General features: G+C 54.3%; 1 protein-coding gene across 1 annotated transcript; it reads left to right on the forward strand.

Annotated features, from left to right (window-relative positions):
* Nucleotides 1-11,387: 11,387 nt before the first annotated feature.
* LOC101641743 (aldo-keto reductase family 1 member B1) lies at nt 11,388-23,699 on the forward strand. The gene is made up of 10 exons (XM_004707821.2): nt 11,388-11,491; nt 19,148-19,315; nt 19,624-19,740; nt 19,913-19,990; nt 20,235-20,357; nt 20,491-20,597; nt 20,797-20,878; nt 21,185-21,268; nt 22,207-22,289; nt 23,369-23,699. The coding sequence occupies exons 1-10, from the start codon at nt 11,426-11,428 to the stop codon at nt 23,409-23,411; spliced, it is 951 nt and encodes a 316-aa protein (XP_004707878.1). The 5' UTR covers nt 11,388-11,425; the 3' UTR covers nt 23,412-23,699.
* The last annotated feature ends 489 nt before the right edge of the window (nt 23,700-24,188 follow it).

Below are 24,188 nucleotides of genomic sequence, written 5' to 3' on the forward strand. Positions count from 1 at the left end.
CCTGATTAAGAGAGTGTTTGGCTGAGAGGTCTTGAGCAGGGTGACAGGTAGGAGAGAGGGAGGGGAGCGAAGAAAGAAAAAGACCTGAACATATGGGACTTCGGACCACTTGTGGGCTCACCGACAAAAATGATCAAGGTCGCAGAAGATGTTAAAATCAAAAGTGCCGTGTTTTGACTAGCGTGACGCATTATCTAATTGGTATTGAGGCCAAACTTGGTTACAGGAAAAGACCAGGCGTTTAGGGCGGCGATCAGGAGCTAAACCCAATTCAGTAAGGTTGGCAGTAGGCACCCCAAAGGACTGTCCTTAGGGGGCTCGGACAGAGGACTTCCCGTGGTGTCTCAAACTGCAGGGGGTATGGACAGAGGAGAAGGGCGTCCCCAGGTCCCAGTTGTACCTGTCAGTCAGAAAGCGGTCCAGTAACTGAGGGAGTCCTGATCCGAGTTAGGGACCCAGGGGAGAGTCTGGTCTCTCCGGAACAGGAAGGTTCCCTGGTGCAGGCCTGTGGCTTTGTCCAGCAGACAGGGACCTTGGGTCAGTGAGAGACACAATGGGAGCCAAGGAGGGGGAAGGGCCTGGCTTTTATGGCTGGTAAAGTGGAGGTTGGTCCGAGGCTTTTGTTGAGGGTGAGAGAAATGGGGGAGTAGAAGATTTTAGAGAAGGCACTGCAGAGCTGCAGACCCACACACAAATAAGTAGAAAAGGTTCAGAAATAACTTTTGCACCTTAGTCCAGTCCGAAGGTGTCGTGACTGCCAGGCCCAGTGCCAGGAGTCCTGTTAGTGGCAGAAATCCCATAAAGTAAACACAGAGACAAAGGGCTGGGGGCCACCTGGGACAAGATGGACATGAGAAACTGTCCTTATTGTTACACTCCTTTTGGGGAAAGGCAGTTATTTCCAGCTCCTCTTAGTGAGTTTGCTGGTCCTCAGTGTCCGGAAAGACAAACAAGACAAAGGAGACAGAAGGAACATACACAGAGAGATACTGACCAGAAATCACTCGTCCAGGCAGGCTCCAGAGGTTCGAGAGGAGAGAAGGGGTGGGCTATATCCCAGCCGAAGCAGGGACAGGACAGCATGGAGCCCCTTGCCCCTACCTCTCCCGGGCTTCAGCTCCAGCTGTAAAGACAAACTGAGGCACAGGATGAGTGAGAGGTAAACTGAGGCACGGGGAGATGGACAACGATAACTGAAAGGACAAAGGGAGAGCAGAAACAGAAATAGCTTGATTAGGGGGAGCTCCCCAGCGAAGCCCCATGGTCTAGCAAGCAGCCCAGGGGGATTGAGGGCTTTGCCCGGGGTCTGGGGTTTTAAAGTGCTGCACGGGAAGGTTTATGGCCCAGAATGCAGTTTATCAGCTCTGGCAGGTAGGGTGTCGTGTCCAGCTATCGGGGAGGCAGGCATCCTTGGCGCCGTTTCTCGGTCTCCCGTTCCAGGCGACAACTGCTGACCTTCAGGAACATGCAGGGAAGCAGGCCCTGGTCTCAGCTTAGCCAGTCAACGCTCTAGAAGTTAAACACACTTGTTTGGCCTTGCACAGGGCTGGCTATCTCTATAGTTGCAAACAGGTTAGGAGGAACTTGCTGCTTCATTCCCAGAAGCAAAGCCTGGTGACGTTGACATACAGCAAACTCCTCCAAAGGTTGTTCCCTCCTGATAACACGTCCAAAGTATGTGAGCTGAAGTCTCATTGAGATGTACTTTTCCAAGACAGGTTTATTCATCCTTCTAGCAGTTCGTGGTAGATTCGATCTTTTCCGCCAGCACTGCAATTCGTATGCATCTAGTCTTCTTATTTAAAAAAAACCCAAAACAACTCACTGTTATTGAGTCAATTCAGACCCTAGAAGACAAGGTGGACCTGCCCCTGTGAGTCTCTAAACCTGTAACTATAAGAGAGTAGAGAAGTCCGTCTTTCTCCGAGAAGTAGCTGGAGGTTTCGAACTGCAGACCTTGCGGTAAACAGCCCAACTCACCATTGTCCAGCTTGCATCTCCGGGGAACCAATGACAAGACTAAGGCTTGGGCCACACGCACCTCGGTCCCCCAGGTGACATCTTTGTTTCGCACTTTCCAGAGGTCTTGGGAAAGGAGCCCTGGTAGCACAGTGGTTACGAGTGGGGCTGCTAACTGTAAGGTCAGCAGTTTGGAACCACCAGCCATCCTTGAGAGAAAGATGACGTTTTCTACTCCTGTAAAGAGTTACCGTCTTAGAGACTCATGGGGGCAGTTCTACCCTATCCGATAGGGTGACGATGCGTCCAGAATTGACAAGATGGCAGTGAGTTTGGTTTGGGGCGAGGTCTTGTGCAATATGTGGTTTGATTTGGGGGCTGCCACGTCCATGGGTGCTGCTGATTGTGGTTCTAAGTCAAAGGGAATCGTGGACATCCCAATCTGCTTTCCATCCATCATCATGCTGTAGCCTCTTGGTCCAGTTGGGAGGATTTTTGTTTTCTTTATGTTGGTATAGTCCCTACTGAAGGCTGTACTTCTTCAGTCCTCGTCACGTTCAGCAAACAAGATCCCCTCATGCACACGTTGCAGCTTATGACTGCGTCTTTCTCCAGTCTTGATACCCCTGAGTCTTCATCTCCTCCAGCTTCTGTGGTCATTTGTTCAGTGTGCAGCTTGGATAAATAGGGTGGAAGATAACCACCTGTCCTGATTTTAAAGCAGACACAATTCCTCTGGTCTGGGTCCACATGAGCACAACTAGGTGTTCTGGAATTTCCATCATTTTCCAAGTTATCTATAGACAAGGTCAAGACATTGCCAAGTGAGTGCCAATGGCATGGAATTTGGAAGATAGCTACCTACCTGACCAACTGAAAGTGATTCCCACCTGTACCTGTTCAGAAGAAATTTGACCTGATTGAATATGGAAATGATAGAACCCTATCATTGATATTACATGTAAGTAACATTTCCTGAAAATCATTCCACAAGTGACAGCAATACATCAACAGGGAGCTCCCGGAAATCCAAGCAGGATTCACAAGAGGACGTGGCATGAAAGATGTCATTACCGGTGTCCAATGGGTCTTGACTGAAAATAGAGAACACCAGAAAGATGTTCACGTGTGTTTTATTGATAAGGCCAAGAATTCAACTGTGTGGATCGTAACAGATGATGAATCACATTGAGAAGAACTAGAATACCAGACACTCATGGTGCTCATAAAGTACCTGTACATGGACCAAGACTCAGTCACTTGAAGAGAACATCGTTTAAAATTAGGAAAGGTGTGTGTCAAGGTGGTAGCCTTTCGTGGGAAACTGAGAACCGGGGAGGGGGAGTACGTGGACACATTCTCTGCGCTCATATTGAAGGAGTCTGGGAGGCCGAGACGCTGGTGGAGGGAGGCCTTCACATTTGTGAGTTGGAGATGAATCCCAGTCACCTTCTCCTGACTAAAAACCATCTCCACAATCTCCCCCCATAATAGTGCTACTCTTATGATGCTTCTTACAAGCAAGCACATGGTTGCTTACTCTGCGCTTGAAGCCTATCTGCCTGAAGGTTGTCTATGGTCAAGAGCAATCAGACCCTATTGTCTGCCCCATCCTAGGAGCAGCCAACTCCCTTCTGGTACTGATCACATACTGTTCCCCTGGAGAGAGTTCAGGGATGGCCAAGGTTAAGCCACCATCTTAACGCTAGGACCTGCTCACCTTGTTACATATGTGCCTGCCTGTCACCTGTATGCCTCCAGGACCTCCCCTTCCTATTATGTGTATGCCTCTAGTGCATGCCCTTCCTGTTAGTTACGTGTGTGACGTGGCTTGCATACCCGGTGGTTATATATGCCTGTTGGAGAACACACTAGCTCTCTCTCTTGCTCCTGGCTTCATGGAAAAAGTGAGTCCTTCCATGCCTTGTCTGAGGTTTCCTTAATTTACCCTTCAATTACACAACTGCCCCCATAGGACCTGTTTCGTTGTGGAGGCTGGTCCCCCCCACAGACTTTCACCATGCTTCCTCAGTCTGAATGCTGAGCAACTAGTCAGGGAAGCTGGACTAGATGTAAAAGAAGGTGGTATTGGGATTGCAGGAGGCTTATTAACTATCTGCTACATGAGGCTTAACTGTCTGCTATACGTCAATGGCACAGTCTTGTTTGCTGAACGTGAAGAGGACTTGGAACGCCTCCGGATGGAGATCAAGGACTGCAGCCTGCAACACGGAGAGCAACTCAATGGAAAGAGCCCCCCAATCCTCCCAACTGGACCAACAGGTAGCATCACAGTTGATGGAGAAAAGATCAAACTTGTCAGAGTGCATCTTGATTGGATCCACAGTCAATGCTCATGGAAGCAGCAGTCAAAAGACCAAACCACACATGGCATTGGCTAATTCTGCTGCACAAGACCTCCTTGAAGTGCTGAAGAGCCCTCGAGGGTCTTCTTTTACTCTGACCTTCCACCGCTTCACTGCTTACCGTTCTGTGGTGGCTTGTGTATTGCTTTGATGTTGGAAGCTGTGCCACCAGATGTCAAATGCCAGCAGTCACCCATGGTGAACAGGCTTTAGACTTTTAGACTTAGAACAAACTACAAAGCAGGAATAGGCTGACTGCTTCTGAGGAATTAGCCATTAAAAACCTAATGAATAGCATCAGAACGCTGTCAGACATAGCACTGGAAGATGACTCCTTGGGTTGGGAGGCATTCAAAGTGCCACTGCCTCCCCAAAGTGGACTTGACCTTGGTGATGTGCATGGAGGAAAGCTTATAGGACCTTCATTTGCTGATGGGGCCCGACTCCAAATGAGAACAGCTGCAAACAGCATGAAGACTAAATGACTCATAATTCTTATTGAATAATGCCAGGCACAATACATTCAGTAAATGTTGGCTATGAAATTGGTATCGTTATTGTTATTATATTATCTTTGTCAGTGCCTTCTTCTTACACATAATGTCAATGCCCTGGTACAGGGTCCAGATCACAATCCAGGGCCAAAACCATATAGCCATGCAGAGACTTCTGGGGCTCCCGCATGCTGGCCTCCTCCCCTTTCTGACCCATCCCATTCCAGTGTTAGCAACAGGGCCCACAAGTAGGGCTAGGCAACAGGTGGTCAGTGGAAGTGACCTGTATACCTCATTGCTAGTTTGGGACACTCCAGGCCTCAGCCCAACTCTAAGGATGGGAATGCCCCCGAAAACATGGACTGAAGCTCCCCTCAGCCTGGGTTCCTGGATGCTGTGGTAGTTACATAACCTCGTGTCAACTGGAGGGTATTAAGAATGAAGGGGTGGAGTCTAGCCTGTCAATCAGGTCACAATTTGATGATCTCTCCTTGTGGGCATGACCTTCTCATGAGGATTCTGGGAACTTCCTCTCTCTTGATTCTGCCATCAGAAGATATGGGTCTCTCTCTGTCTTTCTGTCTCTCTCTGTGCTTCAACATTCCTGTTGACAAACCACATGGAGTCACGCTGATGGCAGCCAGAGCCCTGGAGATGCATCCACTACTATTGCATCCAAAAGACTTTCACCCACCAGCCTGTGATCTTCTTGCATTTGGCATCATTGCATGGGCTGTGTGAGTCTGAAGAGGAATTAAAGGGCTAATATGGGACTTATGAGCTAATATCAAACTCATGGACTTGATCTGGACAGGGCTGGGATGTTTTATTGATGCATAATTACTTCTTGATATAAAGCTCTCTCTTAAACACATATGAGCGTCCCTGGACTTGTTTCCCGAGTCACAAATCCCTAAGGACGCCAGGCCTCCTGCCCACCCCAGGCTCACCAGCCCACGTTGGCTGTGCAGCATGGCATGGAGAGACGGGCAGATCTTGGAGGTGTTGTGTGTTCAGTCCCAGACCAAATCCCCAGTCGCATGCATATGTTGGCTTCCCGGTACCAGTGAAGTTGTGCTCACCCCACCCCCAAGAGTATGATGGAAGAGTGTGTAATCTTGGAAGGATGGCTCAAATAGGGCCCAGAGACATGAAGCCTGCTCAGGAGGTGGAGAAAATGGTGCCCAACAAGCTCGCTCTACTCAGGGTTGCCACAAACCTTCCATTTGAGGACACTCACCTTCCTCAGGGGCACAGAAAAGTGAAGCGGAGCAAAGCGAGGCATGCCAGATGCATGTCCCAGACCCTAAAATGCCCCTCTTTGAAGTGGTTGGTGGTCCCTGCACAGAGGTGCATCTAGATTCCTCAGAGCCTTGAAGGCCAGGCCAACGGGTTTAAGGTTTCTTCTATGGCAACTGGAGAGCGAAAAGGAGGTCATGGTTGTGGGTGGAATACGTATCCCCTCAAAAGAAGGCTGAAGTCCTAACCTCCGTCCCAGTGAACGTGATCCTGCTTGGAGATGTCACCAGGTAGTGACATCTTGGAGTGTCACCAGGAGGTGACAACGCGGTCACATCGGAGCTGCTGGTGGTTTTTAACTGGTGATCATGAGGTCAGCAGCCCCACATGTAGCTCATTTCACTACCTTGCTTTACCCTAGTCCCACCTGTGTGTGTGTGTGTGTGTGTGTTTGTGTGATAGAGAGGTTGCTTATGGTGGGGTCACTGGTTCTGAGTGCTTTAAGATTCTTATTCCTCTTAATATGAATTACTGGGATATTTCTCAGAAGGATTCCAGTGAAGGTTGTTTTTATTGTCGTTGTTTCGCAATTTCGATATATTCCCAAAGATTCCGTGCAACAGGATCAAGTCCTGGTCTAGGACACTACTGTGTGCCAACTCCAGTATCTTGTTGCTTGAGAAACCTCCTTTTCCACATTTGCATCACCTGATCTGTCTTGGGCAAATAGTAATCCCTTAAACCTCCAGTCTCTACTCAATTATTACAGAAACAACACAAAGCCTCGCCTATTGAGTTAACGTCCTGAACGAAAGACCAACCTAGCTCCTGCCTGTATCATTTTCATAGGAAAGGACCTGTATTGGATTGAATTGCACTCCCTCTGCCCCAAATAGGTGTTGTAAATCCTTACTCCTGGGGCCCGTGGTTACGATCCCTTTAGGGAATGGCTTTTGTTTGGGATATGTTCAGAGGTTTTTGTTTGGGATCTGTGTTCAGCGACACCAGGAATGTCTTCAGCCAGTTGCTCCAGACAGGAAAGAGCAGCTTAAACACAGAGAAGCAAACAGAGATGCGGAAGACAGTTGGTGCCAAGGTGCCCAGGAAGGAAGCTGAAAAGAGGCAAGGGCCGCCCTGCCCGCTCCCCAAGCCGAGGGAGAGAGAGAGAGAGAGCCTTCCTCTAGAGCGGGGTGGGCAAACTTTGGAGACCCAAGAACCGATCCTGTCCCTCACAACAGTTTAAAAATGATTTGAGAGCTATAGATGTATTTTTACAAACAAATGAAATCACCATTCTCTGAATAGTCTCCATTAATTTTTTTATAAGTGAAACTATGATAGTTTGATTTGCATTTTCAGTTTTACTTCATGTACCACATGTTTACCACATGTACAAACTAGAGGAGCCGCGGATGGCTCTTGAGCTGCGGGTTGCCCACCCTGCCTTAGAGCCATGGCCCTGCTCCCAGCAGCCTCCAGTATTGTAAGAAAGGGGATTTCTCTTTGCTAAAACCACCCACGTACAGTATTCCTGCTGTAGCAGAGGCCAGTAGCCAAGACAGAGCCCCCACGGTGTGAGGAGGCTACCTAGCGGTGACTAATGGCTGACTCTGTTCTTTTACCACAAGCCCAGCATCCAGCTTGAGGCTCCAATCCTCATTCTCTTATTTGGGGGACAAATGACATTTAGCTATGCCCCCTAACAGCTTTAATTCTTTATTATTTTTGTTTTATGGAAGTCAAGTGGAAAAATAGCTGGGCTATTCTGTCCTGTCTAGAATTTTCCAGGGGGTGAGGGTGGGGGGTACTTTTAAAGAAGTCACTCAATGGAAAATCACTGGGCTGGGCTTTAAAGAGGCCTCTTCCTGAGTCATTCAGTTGCAAATGGACTCTCTGTATCTGGCACACGGAAGGGAAAGCTCCATGGAGGAAAGAGACCAAAGATTTTTCCCCCAGTGGGGTTCCTTTGCCTATCTTGGGTTTTCTGCTAATTAAAAGCCACTTGGCTCATGGGGGTAAGCCTAAACCTGAGAAGCTGACAGTTTAAACCCCATCAGACAGGAGAAAGTGTGGCAGTTCGAACCCCAGCAGCATGAGAAAGGGGGCCCTGGGGGCGTAGCGGTTCCAGGTTGGTCTGCCATCTGCAAGGTCAGCAGTTCAAAGCCACCAGTCGCTCCTTGGGAGAAAGATGCGGTTTTCTACTCCCGTAAGCAGCTACAGTCTTGGCAACTCACAGGGGCAGGTCTACCCGGCCCTAGAGGGTTGCTATGAGTCGGCACCGACTCAATGACAGTGAGTTTAGAGTTTGCGGTTGGTTTTCAAGTGGTCCAGGACCGGGCCATGTTGACACCTTGCACACACTCTACACAAGGCCACTCTGAGTCTGAGCTGATGGGGCGGCAACCACCAATAGCACAGCAGCAATTGGGGGCAGCCAGTTTCGTTGGCTTGGTCTGCTTCTCCCCTGCCCCTCCCTTGCTCACCTTTCTTCTCAGGGCAAGTTCGGCTGAGTTACCAGGAGGCCCCGGGATCCCTTGGCTTGGCTTCTGGCCAAACAGTTGACGGTCCGTGCTCACAGGGAGCCACCGCTGTAAGAAGGGGCCCACAACCTGCTCTGAGAGGTCACACTCAGGAGAGCCCTCTGGGGCACTTCTGCTTGTCACACGTGGCATCACCGTGAGTCAGAACTGATTGCACGCCAACCGACAACAGCCACCTTACTGGAACTTTCCACTGGGATGGAGCAAGGGCTCTGTCTTCTTTTCCTGTCCATTGTGGATCCCTCCGAGCAGGATTTCCTCACCTGCGGGGAGGCTGCCTTTGCTAGGAAGGCTTGCCAAGCAACAGCTAGGTGTGAAGACAGCGCTGGTCCCCAGGATGGGCAAACTGAACTCTTGTGAAGACGGGATTAAAAAAGGGTGCAAGGCAAATCGATCCGGGTATGGAATAGAACGCGTAGAAAACACAGTCGGGAAAACATGTTGAGCTATGGCCAAAGACCTCTTGGGACTGAGTTACTGGGCCTGGGGTCTGGAGTTCATAGTCATGGGAGCCATCCAGGTCAATTGGCATCACGTAGTCCATTAAAAAAAAATTGTGCATCTTGCCTTGGTGAGAAACAGCTGTGGGCTTCGAAGCTTGCAAATAGCCATCCAAGACAAAACTATGGATCTCTTCCTGCCTGGAGCAGAGGAGGGGGGAGAAAGACTCCAGGAAACAATTAGTCCAGAGGACTAATGGATCATACGAGCCGCAGCTGCTGCCAGCCTGAGACCAGAAGAATTAGATGGTGCCTGGCTACCACTGAGATCTGACTGAGATCACAGTAGAAAGTCCCAGATGGAGTGACAGAGTGAGAGAAAACTGTAGGTCAAAATTCAAATGCATAAAAAAATAGTACCCCCCTCAAAAAAACACACAAAACAAAATGTATTGACCTGACAAAAACTGGTGGCAAGCCTAAGGTGGTGGCCCTTAGCCACCCTTCCAACTTAGACCTGAACCCACTCGTGGAGATCCCCTTACAGACAAACAACAGGCAGGCCTATCATCTGTCTTGGAAGACGTTCAACCAGAGTGCCCCTCAGAGGAAAGATGGTGAGATTTTGTGTCAGGTGCTTTGGACAGGTTGGCAGGGGAGACCAGTCCCTGGAGAAGGACATCATGCTAGATAAAGTAGAAGGGCAGGCCCCAAAGAGGAAGGCCTCAATGGGCTGGATCGGCACAGTGGCTGCCACAATGGGCTCAAATGGAAGCCCAATTGTGAGGACGGTGCAGGATTGCTCTGTTCTAGGTGGGGTTCGGATTGCTATGAGTCCGAACACTGAGGCATGTACTTCTCCATACACACGACACCAACCGGCAGCTGTTACTGCCGGCTTTCCCTTGGCCCCAGGAACAGAGAGGCAGAGTTCCCGAGGCTGCAAACAACAAAGGAGTTTATTGACTAGCTGGAGCTAGGGCTCAAGTGCTAAGGTACCAACGCCGTGGTCACCAAAGACAAGGACCCCGATCTGGGGCCCAAGCCAAGCTTTATACTCTTTACAGGTTACATAAACTGGGTGAAACTATGTCCTCTGGGTGAAACTATCCCCCTTACCCTCCCATAGTTCAGTGACTTCATCTGGAGACAATTGGTTGTGCAGGTCTTTTTGGTTGACTAGCTCTACTCTCGGACGTTCCAATTGTCATGACTTTCCAGGTGTGGTCAGCGTCATTGTGATCACTCGGGCCTTTCCAGGTGTGGTCAGCGTCAATTTGGGGGAGAGGGTGACTTTGTTAGAGGAACGAAACTCAAGGTTGTTAGAGAAACGAAACTTAGGCCTGCCTTAAGAGGCTTGACCTGTCATGGAGTCACTGCTGCCTTACACAGCATCTTCCCGAATAAAATTCAGATCTGAAAGGGCAGGAAGCTGGATGGATTGACACAGGTAACCCAAGGTGTGGAGGGAGCATGCTGACCAATTGAGGGGGGTTGTGACCAACTTCACAAGACGACCTGGATATCAATGGCTGACTGGGAAACGAATTTGCCTTGCAGAGTTTCACGTAAGCCATAATTAAAAACACAAGCCAACAACAAAACTCACGGCCGTAGAGAGTCAATTCTGACTCGTAGTGACCCCATTGGAGAGACCAGAATTGGTCTGTGGGTTTCCAAGACTCTTTCTGGAAGTAGAAAATATGATAATAATGAAGGAGTGCAAAGCATTGTTCCTACACATACATTTGTCCCAAGACAGCAGTGTGCCCGCCTACAGCATACACCTGCCCTCACGGTGATGGGTACCAATGACGGGCAGGGCCTTTGAGAAAACTCAGAGGACATCATGCTGGATTTGCAAATTTGGCAGGACTTATTTTTCTGGGCCCTTAAGAATTGAGTGCAACCCAGCTTGAAGAATGAGCTCAGTGTCAGTGAGTTGTACATGAAGTGTTCTTGGTGGTGTGATGTGCGTGTTCTCATTAACGACAAGAATAGCGTACGTTTCATATCAATACAGTACAGCCCCCAATCCTTCCTATTCTGCTTATTTACGGAACGCCAGAGGCTATTTCTAGACATTCGCGTTTAGAAGCCAGGGTAAAGGCCAAGGTTTCTACGGCCACGTGGGAAGCAGGGGAGGGCGGGAGGAATCCGGTCCCGCTAGGACCTAGCGGACGAAGACGCATCCTCCCGGAGCTCGTGGGGGGTTGGAGGGAAGTGAGGCGGTGCCATCGGCCGACTGACCAATCAGAAGTCGCGTTCGCTCCAACGAGCGACCCTCGCCGGGGCCCTCCCCGCTGGCCGCGGGGGCTATTTAAAGGCGCACTCGCGCCGACTCGGCGGAGGGGTCACGCGTTGTGGTGTCCGCTTCTGTGGTCGTCATGGCTGCTTTTCTCGTGCTCAACACCGGCGCCAAGATGCCCATCGTGGGGCTGGGCACCTGGAAGGTAAGCGCCGGGGCGGGGGGCGACCGCGGAGGGCCGGTCGCGACCCTGCTGGACCCGCTGGGGAAGCCGAGCCTGGGGGCCCTCGCACGGGTCTCGGGCCCTGGGCCTTGGGCCCCTGTCCCCGGTCCCCGGTCCCCGGCGGCCGGGCCGGCTGGGTGGGACCCCACGGGGTGGGCTGGGCTCTCGTGGTGAGCGAGTCCCGCCGCGGCGGCCCGCGGGCACGGGGCGGGGCGGCCCCGGGGCCGCGTCTCTGATGGCCGGCTCTGGCCGTGAAGTCGCCCGAGTGGACGGTGGCGGGTGGGGCTCGGACCACCGGGGAGTGAGCCTCCAGCCTGGGGGAGTGGGATTCCGACCCTGAGGGTGTGAAGCCCCAGGAGGTGGGGTTGGGACCTAGACCCTAGTCAGAAAGAAGTAGGACCCCTCCCGGGGCCCTGTGGGACATTAAAGGTGGCCGGCTTCTCTCGTGGGCTCCTGGAGAGGTCTGGTCTTTCTCCAAATTATCCTGGACCGGCCATCCACTTTCTTACAGAGCCTAAGTAGACCCAAACCCACCCCATCGTGTGCCCTCCGGTTCGGATTCATGGGACAGAGTAGAACTGCCCTCGCCGGTTTCCCGAGGCTGTCAATCTTTAAAGAAGCCCACTGCCTCATTTTTCTCCCACCGAGCACCTGGTGGGTTTGAACCGCCATCCTCTCTCCCTCGGAGGGCTTCACTGCTGCTCTTGCTGGGGGAAAAGACGAGGCTGTCAGCTTCCGTAGAGATTTCCAGCCTAGGAACCAGCAGGGAGTGGTTCTGTGCTGTCCAGTAGGGTTGCTGGGACTTGGTGGAAGTCCTACTACACACCCCCCTCCACCTGTTGATCCCCATTCCCTCCCTGCTTCTGGAGACCCCAAGTTTCACAGAACTGTGGCTGCTGCCTCAGTGTGGCTGGGGCTGTAATCGCAGTAGGACATCACCAGGACTTCCTGTCCCCCAACTGATCCTGGGTGGGTTCAAGCAAGTCTTTAGGTTAGCAGCAGAGAGAAAACCTTTGGGGCCACTCTGAGAAACCCTTTTTTTCTTTAGTCATCTTTTTGGAGGCACGTACAACTCTTATCACAATCCATCCATTGGGTCAAGTACATTTGTTGCCATCATCATTTTCTGAGAAACCTTAAAGCGGCTTGAGTCTCCTCACGGTGTCCCTAAGAAGCCATTTGCAATGAGACTGAGAGCCTGCAGGCATCAAAATTAGGGCACAGAGAATGTGGCATTTGGGGGAAGTGAGGCGAAACCCAGTATTTTTAAGCTGCTTATAGACCATTCCCAAACCATGACCCGTCTTTTCCCCTTAGGGGCACTTTGAACATGGGTGTGGGTGCTGGGCATTGTACACACCGACAAGGACAGAAGAGATTAGACTGGCCTGAGTAGCGGTGGAGTGGGTTGAAGGAGGGCAGAGAGTGGCTCTCTCTCCACCTCCAAGCTGCCCCCTGCCAATTCCCGCAGCAGTGGTGAATAAGAAAACCTTTCCCTGGCAGGACAAGTCCCGTGGCCTGTGCTTCCTCTGTAACATCTGGTGGTGGCTGTCAGGCTGTAATTGAATTGGCGTGAAATGCCACCTGCCACAGCCGGTCATCCTTCAGTGAAAGTGGAGAGTGCATCCCTGGCCACCCGCACCCAGTGGCTAACGCCGCCAACTCGGCTCCCAGACATCACGGACACCTGGGACCAGCCTCTCACCATGTGACACAGCTGTGGGGTGCAGGCAACTACTTTTATTCTGGTTTCAGAAGTTGTTTTTCGTGACCAGAACACCACTTCCCTTTGGGAAGTAAGGGGTGAATATTTGTAACTCCAAACTGGGTTGCTGTTGAGCCGATTCCAACTCAAAGCCACTGTTCCAGAGGGTTCTCCTGCCTCTGCTCTTTCTGGAAGCGATCACCAGGCCTTTCCTCTACAGTACCATTGGCTGGCTTCAACCAGCCAACCCCTAGGTTGGCGGTCTTTTAAAGGGGCAGGTGGGAGGCCATCTGCTCTGGACTCCATGTGGCTTAGAGGGTGGTCCTCCTGGCAGACCCCTGTCCTCATTGGATACAACTCATAGCATGGTGTGGCCAGGAGCCTTTAAAAGGCCTAGATAGCTCTGATACCAGCAGGTGCTCTCTTCCAAAAGCCAACCCACTGCCACCAAATCCAACTCACAGTGACCCTGGGCAGGGCTTCTGAGGTGAAATCTTCACTGGAACAGCCCGCCCCATCTTTCTCCCGAGAAGCAAAGGAGCTCGGGTAGAACGGAGACCTTGGGGTTGGCAGTCCAAGGTCTAACCCACAGCGCCACGCCACCCGGTCTCCTTAGTGCCTGGTTACCAGGACATTTGTCAGAGCTAGCTGAAAACCCACTAGCCATAACTGGTGTCGGCAATCAATGCTCATGAAGCTGCAGTCGAGATCAAAAGACATCTTTTAAAGTGTTCAAAACCAAGGAGATTACCTTGAGGACTAAGGCGCACTTGGTATTTTCCATCGCCTTGTAGTATATGAAAATTGGACATGGAATAAGAAAACCAAAGAATGGGTGCAATTCAATTTATGGTGCTGGCCAAGAATATTGAAAGTGAGTGGACTTCCAAAAGAACCGGCACAGCGTCCTTGGAAGACGTACAGCCAGAATGCTCCACAGAGGCACGGGTGGCGAGACTCGTCTCGTGTGCTTCCGACGTGTTGTCGGGAGAGACCGGTCCCTGCAGAAGGGTCTCTTGTCTGGTGAAGTGTGGGCCGTGAAAAAGAGGAAGACTTTCGACGAGGTGGACTGACACAGTGCCTGCGTCCCTTGGGCACCTCAGGAATAGACAGGAACACCTTTCACACCTTCCACCCACTCCACACGCTGGTGCTTTTGAGGCATGCTTTCCAATGTCTTCCCCACCCGTTGGCATTTGAAAACCCACCATCAGCTGTGTGTTCACGCATGTGAACCCTGGGCGGGCCACAGCCCCTGCAGTTGTGAGGTGCCCCAGAGCCTTTCCATGTGACAGGGCAGAACTGCCCCAGACAGTCATCTTTAAGGCGAGGCACTTTCCAGCAGGCATTAGACTCTTAACTGAAAGGCAGGCAGTTCAAGGCCACTAGCCACTCCCTGGAAGAAAAATGAGACTCTGCTCCTGTAAAGACTTACAGCTCCGGAAAGCCTTGGTGAGTTTGACTAGAATCAGCATCGGCAAGCTCTCTATGGGTCTGGACTTGGGGTTTCTGGTATCTGAGCAAGAACTGGACCACCAGGTCTTCTCTCCGCAGAGCAACGGGGTGGGCTCCAGCGCCCACTTTGCGCCATCTGGCCTCCTTAACCACTGCAGCAGCAGACCTGGGTGTTTGTCTTTTAAAAATAATGCCCCCTCCCCCCACCACCCAGCAGCCTGCCAGTTCTTGCCTCCGTGGTACCACCTTGCCCGAGTGGAGACTTCAGGAGCTAGAACACATACTGAGCGAGATTCCTGCCACTTTGATGGGACAGGATTGGCGAGTGTGTGTGTGTGTGCGCGCGCGCGCGCGCGCGCACATGCAGATGGAGCTGAGACCAAGCTAGGTGGTTTTACTGCCCACCTCCTGAACTCAGTGGCCACTGCTTCCCAGAGGTTATCAGTTAACCCCACCCTGGCCAGCCACATCCCCACACAAGGAAACGTGGCTAGCTCTGGCGGGTTCAATCCGTGTGTTTGGACAGATAAGGCTGATTCCTCAGCACTCACCCCTTTCATCTTGGGCACTGCAGTCAACACGAGGACACTGTAAAAGATTTTGGACATGTGAACACGTGCCAAGCAAGGCTGCATTATCTGCTTGTGCAGTGGAAATCAGTGCCTGGCCTGTGGGTGGACCACTGGAACACACCAGGCTGGTTGTCCAAGGGCTTCTCCCAGCTGGGCTCTTGCAAGGGTGGCTGTTTGCGTTCGTTTTTACTAACGTTCTCCATTAGCGTGTTCGGCCTTCTTTTCTTTTTTTTTTAACGTCCTTTTCTAGAATATCTCTAGATTTGTGGACACACTGTGCAGAAAGTAGAGAGCTCCCACGGCCACCCCCACCCCCCACCCCCCTCCTGGGGCACGTTGATAAACTTGTTGAGCTGACTTTGATACATTGTGCTTACTAAGGTCCATCAGGGTGTATTCTGTGCCCGACAAGCCAGATAGCAAGTGTCCACCCTGACAGGGTAAGTTCAGTAGGCATTATTCCTAACAGAACACGATGTAATAGAAATGCTTCTCCAGACTGCCCCTGTGGGTTTCCAAGACTAACTCTTTATAGGAGTAGTGGCTCCTGGTTTCGAACTGCCGACCTGGCCTCCTGGGTAACCTCCTGCGCCCCCAGGGCTCGAGTCACATAGCTTCCTCGCCCTTAAAGTTCCCTGTGCTTCATCTGCACGCTTCTCCCCACGTTTTGTTCTGAGGGTACGTACGAATCAGCCCCTGGTGACCCAGTGGTTAAAGGCTTAGCTTCTAACCGTCGGGTTTGTGGCTTGAAATCACACTGCCACGTCCACCTCCCACAGAGCGACTGGTGGGCTGAACCCACTGACCATTCCATTAGCAGCCAGGCGCTTAACTGTGCCGCCAGGGTTCCTGTTGAAAAACCTGCTGGGGCCATTCTCCTCTGGTCTCTGTGGACATGCCCTCAGCACCAGCACTGGGTCAGGGGTAGCACACAGAGGCGGGCAGGTCAAAAAGGTCTGCTACTGGGGTCCCAGTCCACACCTGCCCAGGTTTACTCCGAACAAACCCTGTTCAGACACAGCTGGCGCCAGTGGTCAGCTGCAGGCAGTCCTCTCAGTAATGCACACCTCTTCATCTCGTTCAGGTCCATTCACATAAAAATCCTCGCAGTGCACTCCCTTCTGAGAGGACCCGCTGGGCCAGTTTGATTCGAAACAGAGAGGTCAGCCCAGAAGGTCATGGTGATGGTGTGCTGGGATGCCAGCAGGGCATCTTGATAGCTATCTCCGAAGGACAGGGGCTTAGGGAGTTTGCATGAAAACTGCACAGCGAGGAAAGGGCCTGGGCATTGCACTGGGGAACGCTTTTCCATCACGTCAGTGCAGTGCCCTGCTCATTCTCTGAGGGGAGCAGCCAGGGCTGTGCTAGGAGAGCTTTGTTGGGGAACTTTCTCCCATTCCGCCCGGTCTTTCTTTCCCCTGCGGGTTTCTTCTTGTTCCTCAAACTCAGTGAATACGACCTGGATCCCCGAGGCTGCACAAGCTGCCGTTCTGACACGGTTCCACTCAAAGACTACAGGGTCCTTCCGGGAAGGGCGAGAGGGATGGAGACACCACCTTCGGAAGTGTGCAGACCCGGGTGGAGGCTGGGTCTGGGGACAGTGGCTTCACCGCAGTGTGATGTTTCTCCTCAGTACAAGGTCTATGATTTTTGTAGCCATCACTGCTGACCCAGCCTTGTCTTTGCAGGGTGACCAAGGTCTGGCTCAGGGTCGGACTTAGAGGCCACACTCTCTCACTCTCCAATGCTGCACCGATGACTCACTACCCACATGTGACATCAGGTTTTCATTTCATAGTCACCTTCCCTGTGAGTCCTCCTTAATGAGGACTAAACCCCCTAGGCCTGCCAGCTAGCCGATTGCTACACAGATGCATCCTGTAAGGCAGTGGACTGCCCCGCGAGGTTTCTGAGCCCATGAGTCTTTGCGGAAGCAGACTCCTTCCTCATCTTGGTCTGTGCGGTGGTCAGTGGCTCAGACCTTTGACCTTAGCAGTCCAATGTGTAACCCATTGCTACAGAGTCCATTCCGACTCAGGTACCGTAGAGGACAGTAAGGTAAATGCTATTAACAGTTGCTTAGACTGGATCTTTATGGGAGCTGACCGCCTCATCTTTCTCCCTTGGAGTGGCTAGCGTGTTTGAACTGCTTAGCCCACAGCACCATCGAGGCTTCTTTCCTTGCGCTCAGACCCAGACCCATGGCCATGGAGTCGACGGCTACCCTTTATGGGTTTCCAGGGCTGTAAGTCTCGGCGAGAGCAGGTAGCCTCAACTTTCTCCTGCTGAGCAGTTGATGGCTTTGAACCACCGACTTTGCAATTAGCAGTCCAATGCGTAGCCAACAAGGCTAAATAAAAAAACATCTGCCCCTGTTCTGATGTCACCTACAAACTGGCAGATGCAACTGCAAGGTGCAGGTAGCAAGGATCTCATTGGTCACTTGGGGAGTGCCTGTTTAACAAAACATCGGCCGGGTCCATGGTTTCATACATCCACTTCAGTGATGCTAATTATGTTCATCGTGTGGCTCAACCGTTCGGATGTTGCCAAATTTCTTTCTATCGCCCTTAACAGGACCTCTACGCCCTCTCAGGCAGTAACCCCCACCCCCCACTGCTGCCCATCGTAAGCGCCAATGAACTTCAGGGTCTCTGCCTTAGCCAGTTCTAGATTGCTCCTGTAAGTGGGGTCATGCAATATTTGCCCTTTGATATGTAAAGCATTTTACATATCAGGACCGTTCAAGTCGTAGCGTGCATCAGGAGCTCAGTTCCCAGCCTTTCGTTGTCAGCTGCCAGCACATCTGTCCGGACCCCTAGCGCAACCTCTGGATGTATAACAGAGTGAAGCGCCAGCTGGTCTGCGCCATCCTCAGGGTTGGTCTTCCGCCGGAGCCCATTGCCGCAGCCACTGTGCCATTCCATCTTGTCCGGGGTCTTCCTCGTTGTCACGACCTCTCTGCCAAGCATGAGGTCCTTCTCCAGGCCCTGGTTTCTCCTGGTAAACACGGCCAAAGTACGTTGAGCGCTGCCCCACTATCTTTGCCTCTATGGAGCATTCTGGTTCCTTGGCCCGTGGAACCGCCAGCTGCCGGCTCCTGTGTCAGTGACCCTGCTGTGGCCCGAGCGCCACCCCAGACTGTCATCTCAGCTGCACTGCCCCCAGAAACCCAGGTTCCTCTCCCAGGACAGTGCCCCCTCTTAGCACACCGCGCCCCCCTTCCTGCCCTTGCCCACTGGTCGGGGGTGTGTGCCCTGTGGGCCTCCTAGGACACACAGGAGGGGCGCTGCAGCAGCTCCTCAGAGGGAAGAACGTTCCTTGCACACCAGGCACTCCCCTCTTCCCTCCACCCTGCCCTGGCCTGTCCCTCAGATGGCCACCTCGGCTGGCCTGGATAGGGAGGGACACTGTTCTGTCTCTGTTACCGACTACCAGCCTCACTTGCAATCCCCTCCCACCTCCTCTGATGACCCCGTCCCCCCACAGCATGTCACTGAGGGACACTGACAGCCAGGCTCCAGGCCATCACACACCCCCTCCCCCCGGGGTGTGCAGCCAGTGAGAGCCTGGGTCCAAACCCACATGTGAGGGAGGGAGAGAGGGGATCCATGGGGGGCTTGGGACTTCCCGGCTCTCACTGACTGACCCGGAACCTCAGTGGAAGTAACTGAGTCTGTTAAGCTGCTTCTGAACTCCTTAGAGCTGCTCAGAGACTGATGTCCCCGAGGTGGCGTAGAGCCCAGGCACACGGGCAGGAGTTGACCCTTGGGATGCAGCATGGCATGTGCCATGAGGGGAGGCCCTGGCCCCCCACCAACCTCAGAGGACCAGAAGCCCCACCAGGATGACTCCTTGGCTGTTTTTTGTGGTCTTAACCCTGGGATCATGTCTCTTCCCTTGCAGTCCCCTCCGGGCAAAGTCGCCACGGCAGTGAAGGTGGCCATCGATTTGGGCTACCGGCACATCGACTGCGCCCATGTGTACCAGAATGAGAGAGAGGTGGGGGAGGCCCTGCAGGAGAAGCTCCAGGCGGCCAAGGTGAAGCGCCAGGACCTCTTCATCGTCAGCAAGGTGCCGGCCACTGGCGTGGGCCCCGGGGAGAGGGGATGAGTGCCAGGCCTCCAGGGTGGACAGATGGTCCCTAGGGCCCAATGTTGTCATGCCTGGGCCTCTGGGGAGAGTCCATTTGGGGGTGGGAACTAAAAAGCTTTATCAGCTGAGGTGACATGGTTCAGAGCCCACCCTGGCTGGTGTCAGAGCCATGGGTCAGGACCTGTGCTGCCCAGCCAGGGGGGTCGGCTCTCCCTGTCCTGGAGCCACCTCTGTTGGGTGGCCTCGGTTGGGCTCGGAGGCGAAGTGTGCTCTCACCCGCCCCGCAGCTCTGGTGTACCTACCACGACAAGAGCTTGGTGAGGGACGCCTGTAAGACGACCCTCAGTGACCTGAAGCTGGAGTACCTGGACCTGTACCTGATCCACTGGCCCACCGGCTTCAAGGTGCGGGCCTGGGCTCTCCCGGCTGCCTCGCCCCGCCCCCTAAGCAGCCCACAGCCTCCCTTGCCCATCGTCCACATACCCCTCTCCCACCCCCACACACTAACGCAAACAAGCTGTCCAGCGGAAGGCTACTGCTGACTGTCTTGTTTCTGGTGCCCCGTGGGTCTGGCAGGCGGGGAAAGATCTTTTCCCATTGGACGGCACAGGCAACGTGATCCCCAGCGACACCGATTTCGTGGACACGTGGACGGTACGTGGCCCTGGATGGCCCTTGTTCTTCCCGGTTGGTCCCGGTGCTTCCCACGAGTGAACGAGGGGCAGGCTGCCCGCTCTGCCACCCGCCGTTTCCCTCCCTCGGCTTGTTCCCCGGTCCCTGCGCCTGCTCTTGTCTGCGGCAGCCAGGGCCAGGCCTGTTCAACCACGGGGGCAGAGCTGCTTCCGGACTTCGTCCTGCTGGCACGTGCCAGCACCAAGCCGCTCTCTCCCCTCTCCAGGCCATGGAGGCGCTGGTGGATGAGGGGCTGGTGAGGGCAATCGGGGTCTCCAACTTCAACCACTTCCAAATCGAGAGACTCCTGGACAAGCCTGGCTTGAAACACAAGCCTGCGGTCAACCAGGTAAACAGCTGGCCTCACCTTTGTTGGTCGGGGAGGGAGAGAGTAGCATGGGAAACTTGCTCTCCCCTGCCACGTCCCCTCCATGTGCCCCGCCCACGGTGCCACAGACCCGCCCTCCCCTGTGCATTTGCAGATCGAGTGCCACCCGTACCTCACCCAGGAGAAGCTTGTCCAGTACTGCCGGACCAAGGGCATCGTGGTGACTGCCTACAGCCCCCTGGGTTCCCCTGACCGGCCCTGGTGAGTGGGCCCTATACACCGGGCACCGGGAGGGCTTCATGGGGCCAAGCCTCTTGTTGGCGACCCCGTAGCAAGATAACCCTCTTCTGTCCCCCACAGACGAAGGCTGGGACCACCTTCAGATTTCGCAATCCCGGCCACGGGCTCCCTGGGTGGTGGCAATGGGGGTGGCTCACCCAGACCCTCTTTCTGTCTTCAGGGCTAAGCCCGAGGACCCCTCCCTGCTGGAGGACCCCAGGATCAAGGCGATTGCAACCAAGCATAAGAAGACCGCAGCGCAGGTAATACCTGGCCCCGGACTCGGCCGTGCCCCTGGCGTACAGGCAGTGGGGGCAAGCTTGGGCCCTCTGGAGACCCCACAAGGCTGGGGGCAATAGAGCCTGCCGGTGCCACACCCTTCAGAGGGTACCCAGTGCCTTCTCCCGGCAACAGCTGAGTGGGGGTCACTTGCGGATGGCCGGCGGCTACAAGCCCTGGTCTCTCATTGGTGGGGTCCCAGTGGTGCCTGGGCCAGCAGGCTGCAACCTGGCCCTCGCACGCACGCTGTGCGGAGAGGGATGACCAAGGGTGGGGCCTCTCTGCTGCAGGTTCTGATCCGCTTCCTCATGCAGAGGAACTTGGTCGTCATCCCCAAGTCCGTGACCCCCGAGCGCATTGCCGAGAACTTCCAGGTAGGACCCCGCGGGTGCCGAACGGCCCTGCTGCTGCGCCGCACTGCCACCTGGATGTGTCCTCGGCCAACCCTCGGGCCAGGGAGCTGTCCTCTTTAAGAGCCCCTGGGGGGGTCCTGCAGGCTTCTCTGAGCTCAGACAGCACCCACGGGAGATACAGTTGGTGGGAGCAGCCTGGCAGCCCCCATTCCTAGAGCATTAGGGAGAATAGCATCTGTCACCAATCTTGGGGTGGGGCGGGCTCTTCAGCCGCGGTCTCTCCAGGCACGGTCTCTCCAGGCACCCTTCACAGGGCTTCCTCTCCGCAGCATGGGACGCTGACCTGCAGCCTCCCACCCACCCATTCCTGGTGGCCCCTCTTGTCCTCTGTGAAGACGCCCTTGTTTCTCCCCATGGGCCGGTGTGTCGTGTGTGTGTGTGTGTGTGTGTGTGATGAAAACTGTCCTCTCGCTGTGTGTGTGTATGTGTGTGTGTGTGTGTGTGTGTGATGAAAACCGTCCTCGCTCTATTTCAACACAGTGCTGTTCCCTGCTCGGTAGTGCTTCTGAAGAAAGTTCTGGAACAGAAGGGCTTTTTTCATTGTATCCCATGACTCCTGGCCAAATACCCTGGGTATCATTCCAACAAGCTAGTTCTGAATTAAGGGCAAGCAGGCGTGTCCCCCACCTCCCCACTCCTGGCAGTGAGAGGCCCTGCCCCCCGGCCCTCCTGGTCTGGTGGTCACTGGGGCAGCCACTGTCCCTTGCCCCAGTGCCATACACATTGACAGCCATGGGAGAGCTCTCCCCAGCGCTGTTGGTCTGGGTGCCCACTACCCCCTGCCCCCTTGTAGTACTTCCCTGCCCTGCTGGCCGGGCATTGGGAAGGCAGACAGAGGCCTCTCCGGGCCGTGCTGGCCTGGTGGTCTTTGCAGCCCCTACTGACTCCTGCCTCTGTAGGTGTTTGACTTCGAGCTGGACAACGGGGACATGAGCACCTTACTCAGCTACAATAGGGACTGGAGGGTCTGCGCCCTGCTGAGGTGAGTGGTCTTGGGTGGAAGGAGCCAAGCTCAGAGGGTCGAGGGCAGGGGGATCCATCGCTAGCACCCGGGAGCCCCAGACTTCCTGCACCGGAGGGGCCCAGCCTGCAAGGGGACCCCTGGGCCAGAACTCTTTGTGGGGGGTGGAATTGTGCTGGGCCCCTAGGTCTTCTGATTCCACTTCAGGGCCGCCTCGTTTTCCGAGCTACCCAGACCCAGACGGGCTTCTGCGGCCGGTGATTAAAGTTGCTTGGCTGCCTGGGAGGGAGAACAGGATCCCAAGCCTAAAACCTTACAGCAAGAAGGGGGTGCGTGGAAGACAGCTCCCAGGAAGCATCACTGTGGCAGCCTTGGGGACCTTGGCTGCTGCCCCCCCAGCCACCTTCCCTTCCAGACATGCTCCACGAGGACCCGTCTCGGGAAACGTGGGAGACAAGTGGAGTGGTGCCTGTGGGGCTATCTCGTTCCTGAGTCCCAGGGGTGGCCCTGCCTTCACGGCCTGAGTGGAGGGGGGTGGCAGGAAGGTGGGGGGGAGTGGCAGGGTCATGGCTCCAACACACAGGAGTCCCTCCCGGCTGCCTCCCAGTCTCCCTCATTGCAGCTTGAGCTGAGGGGGTGACAAGCAAGGTGTGGTTCGCTTTTTCCCAGCATTCCCTTGATGGAAAGAAATTCAGACTCATCCTCCACTCTGAGGTCCGGGGACAATAAGTGGCCCCCGTGGGGCAAGGTCTCTTGGGTTGGGCAGTTAATGCCAGACTGAGCCTCTATAGCTGGCAGGAGCCACGGGCCCTGGCAGACGGGACCTGGAAGGGCCACGTGTCCCCAGGATCAAATCCCAGCAATCTGATCCACTCTGACTCCTACTCATTCTCAGAACTTCCTGCCTTGTGGTCTTCCCTCCGTGTGTGTAAGACATTAGCCGGCCCTGCTGGCCAGCCTGGCTGACTCACTTGGAGGCAGGCATGGAGTTGGGGCTCCTTAGGTGGGCGGGCAGACACAGAGGAAGTGCTTCAGGAGGGCGAGGGGCCCGGGCTCTGTGACCTGCGTCCTGTGTCACACCTGTCCTCTTCCTCTGGCAGCGGGGCCCAGCACAAGGATTACCCCTTCAACGCCGAGTTCTAAATCCACGGAACCTGCTCTCCCGAGATCCTGGACCCCTCCTGCTCCCCTGCGCGTGTCACCTGCCAGGAGACTTGCCACCTGGCCCGTCCAGTATGGGCGGGCGGGGCCTGAAGAGTCGGGCCTAGATCAGATGCCGCCCCCAGTTTCCTGGGCCCTTCCTGGCAAGCTGCAAAAGCAACCCCCTCTCTGACCCCCAGAGGCCAAGTCTGTGGTCAGCATTGTGCCATTCACAATGGAAACCCTTTCAGCCACCATCCTCCCGCTGTGAATAAAGAGGGCTTCTGTGAACTTGTGCGTCCCCTCTGTCTGTGTGGTGAAACAAGGCCACTTCCTGCCCCAGCCCTCTCATCCACACCCAGCAGCCCTTGCCTGGGATCAGCTGGGCTGTGCAGGACGTCCCAGCTGGTTCAGACCTGCAGTTGAGGGCGGGGCTCTAGGCCCTGACCTGCACATGAGCCGCTGACTGGTTCCCAGGTCCCTGGGGTGACCTTGGCTGTGACCACCAGAGATGCCCGGTGCGGCCCAAGCAGCACTGCCCCAGCACTAACGTCCAGCCCACCCGCCCTGGGTCTCCGGAAGCTCACAGTGCAGACTGGAGGGAAGATGGCCTAGGTAGTGGTCAGCTGGGGGAGGACGAGCCTTTTAAATGGGGTCTCAAATGTTAGGCCTTGAAGCCTTCCCAATTGGCTTTCTAATCCAGGATTCAGTGGCTGAGAGGATGGGGTACATGGGAGGTGGGGGGGGAGGGAGCTCACATCTCATGAAGCCAGGTGTTCT

This window comes from Echinops telfairi, unplaced genomic scaffold, assembly GCF_000313985.2.
Source record: "Echinops telfairi isolate 266 unplaced genomic scaffold, ASM31398v2 ScPeMD7_23;HRSCAF=83, whole genome shotgun sequence".
In the NCBI taxonomy this organism is placed as follows: domain Eukaryota; kingdom Metazoa; phylum Chordata; class Mammalia; order Afrosoricida; family Tenrecidae; genus Echinops; species Echinops telfairi.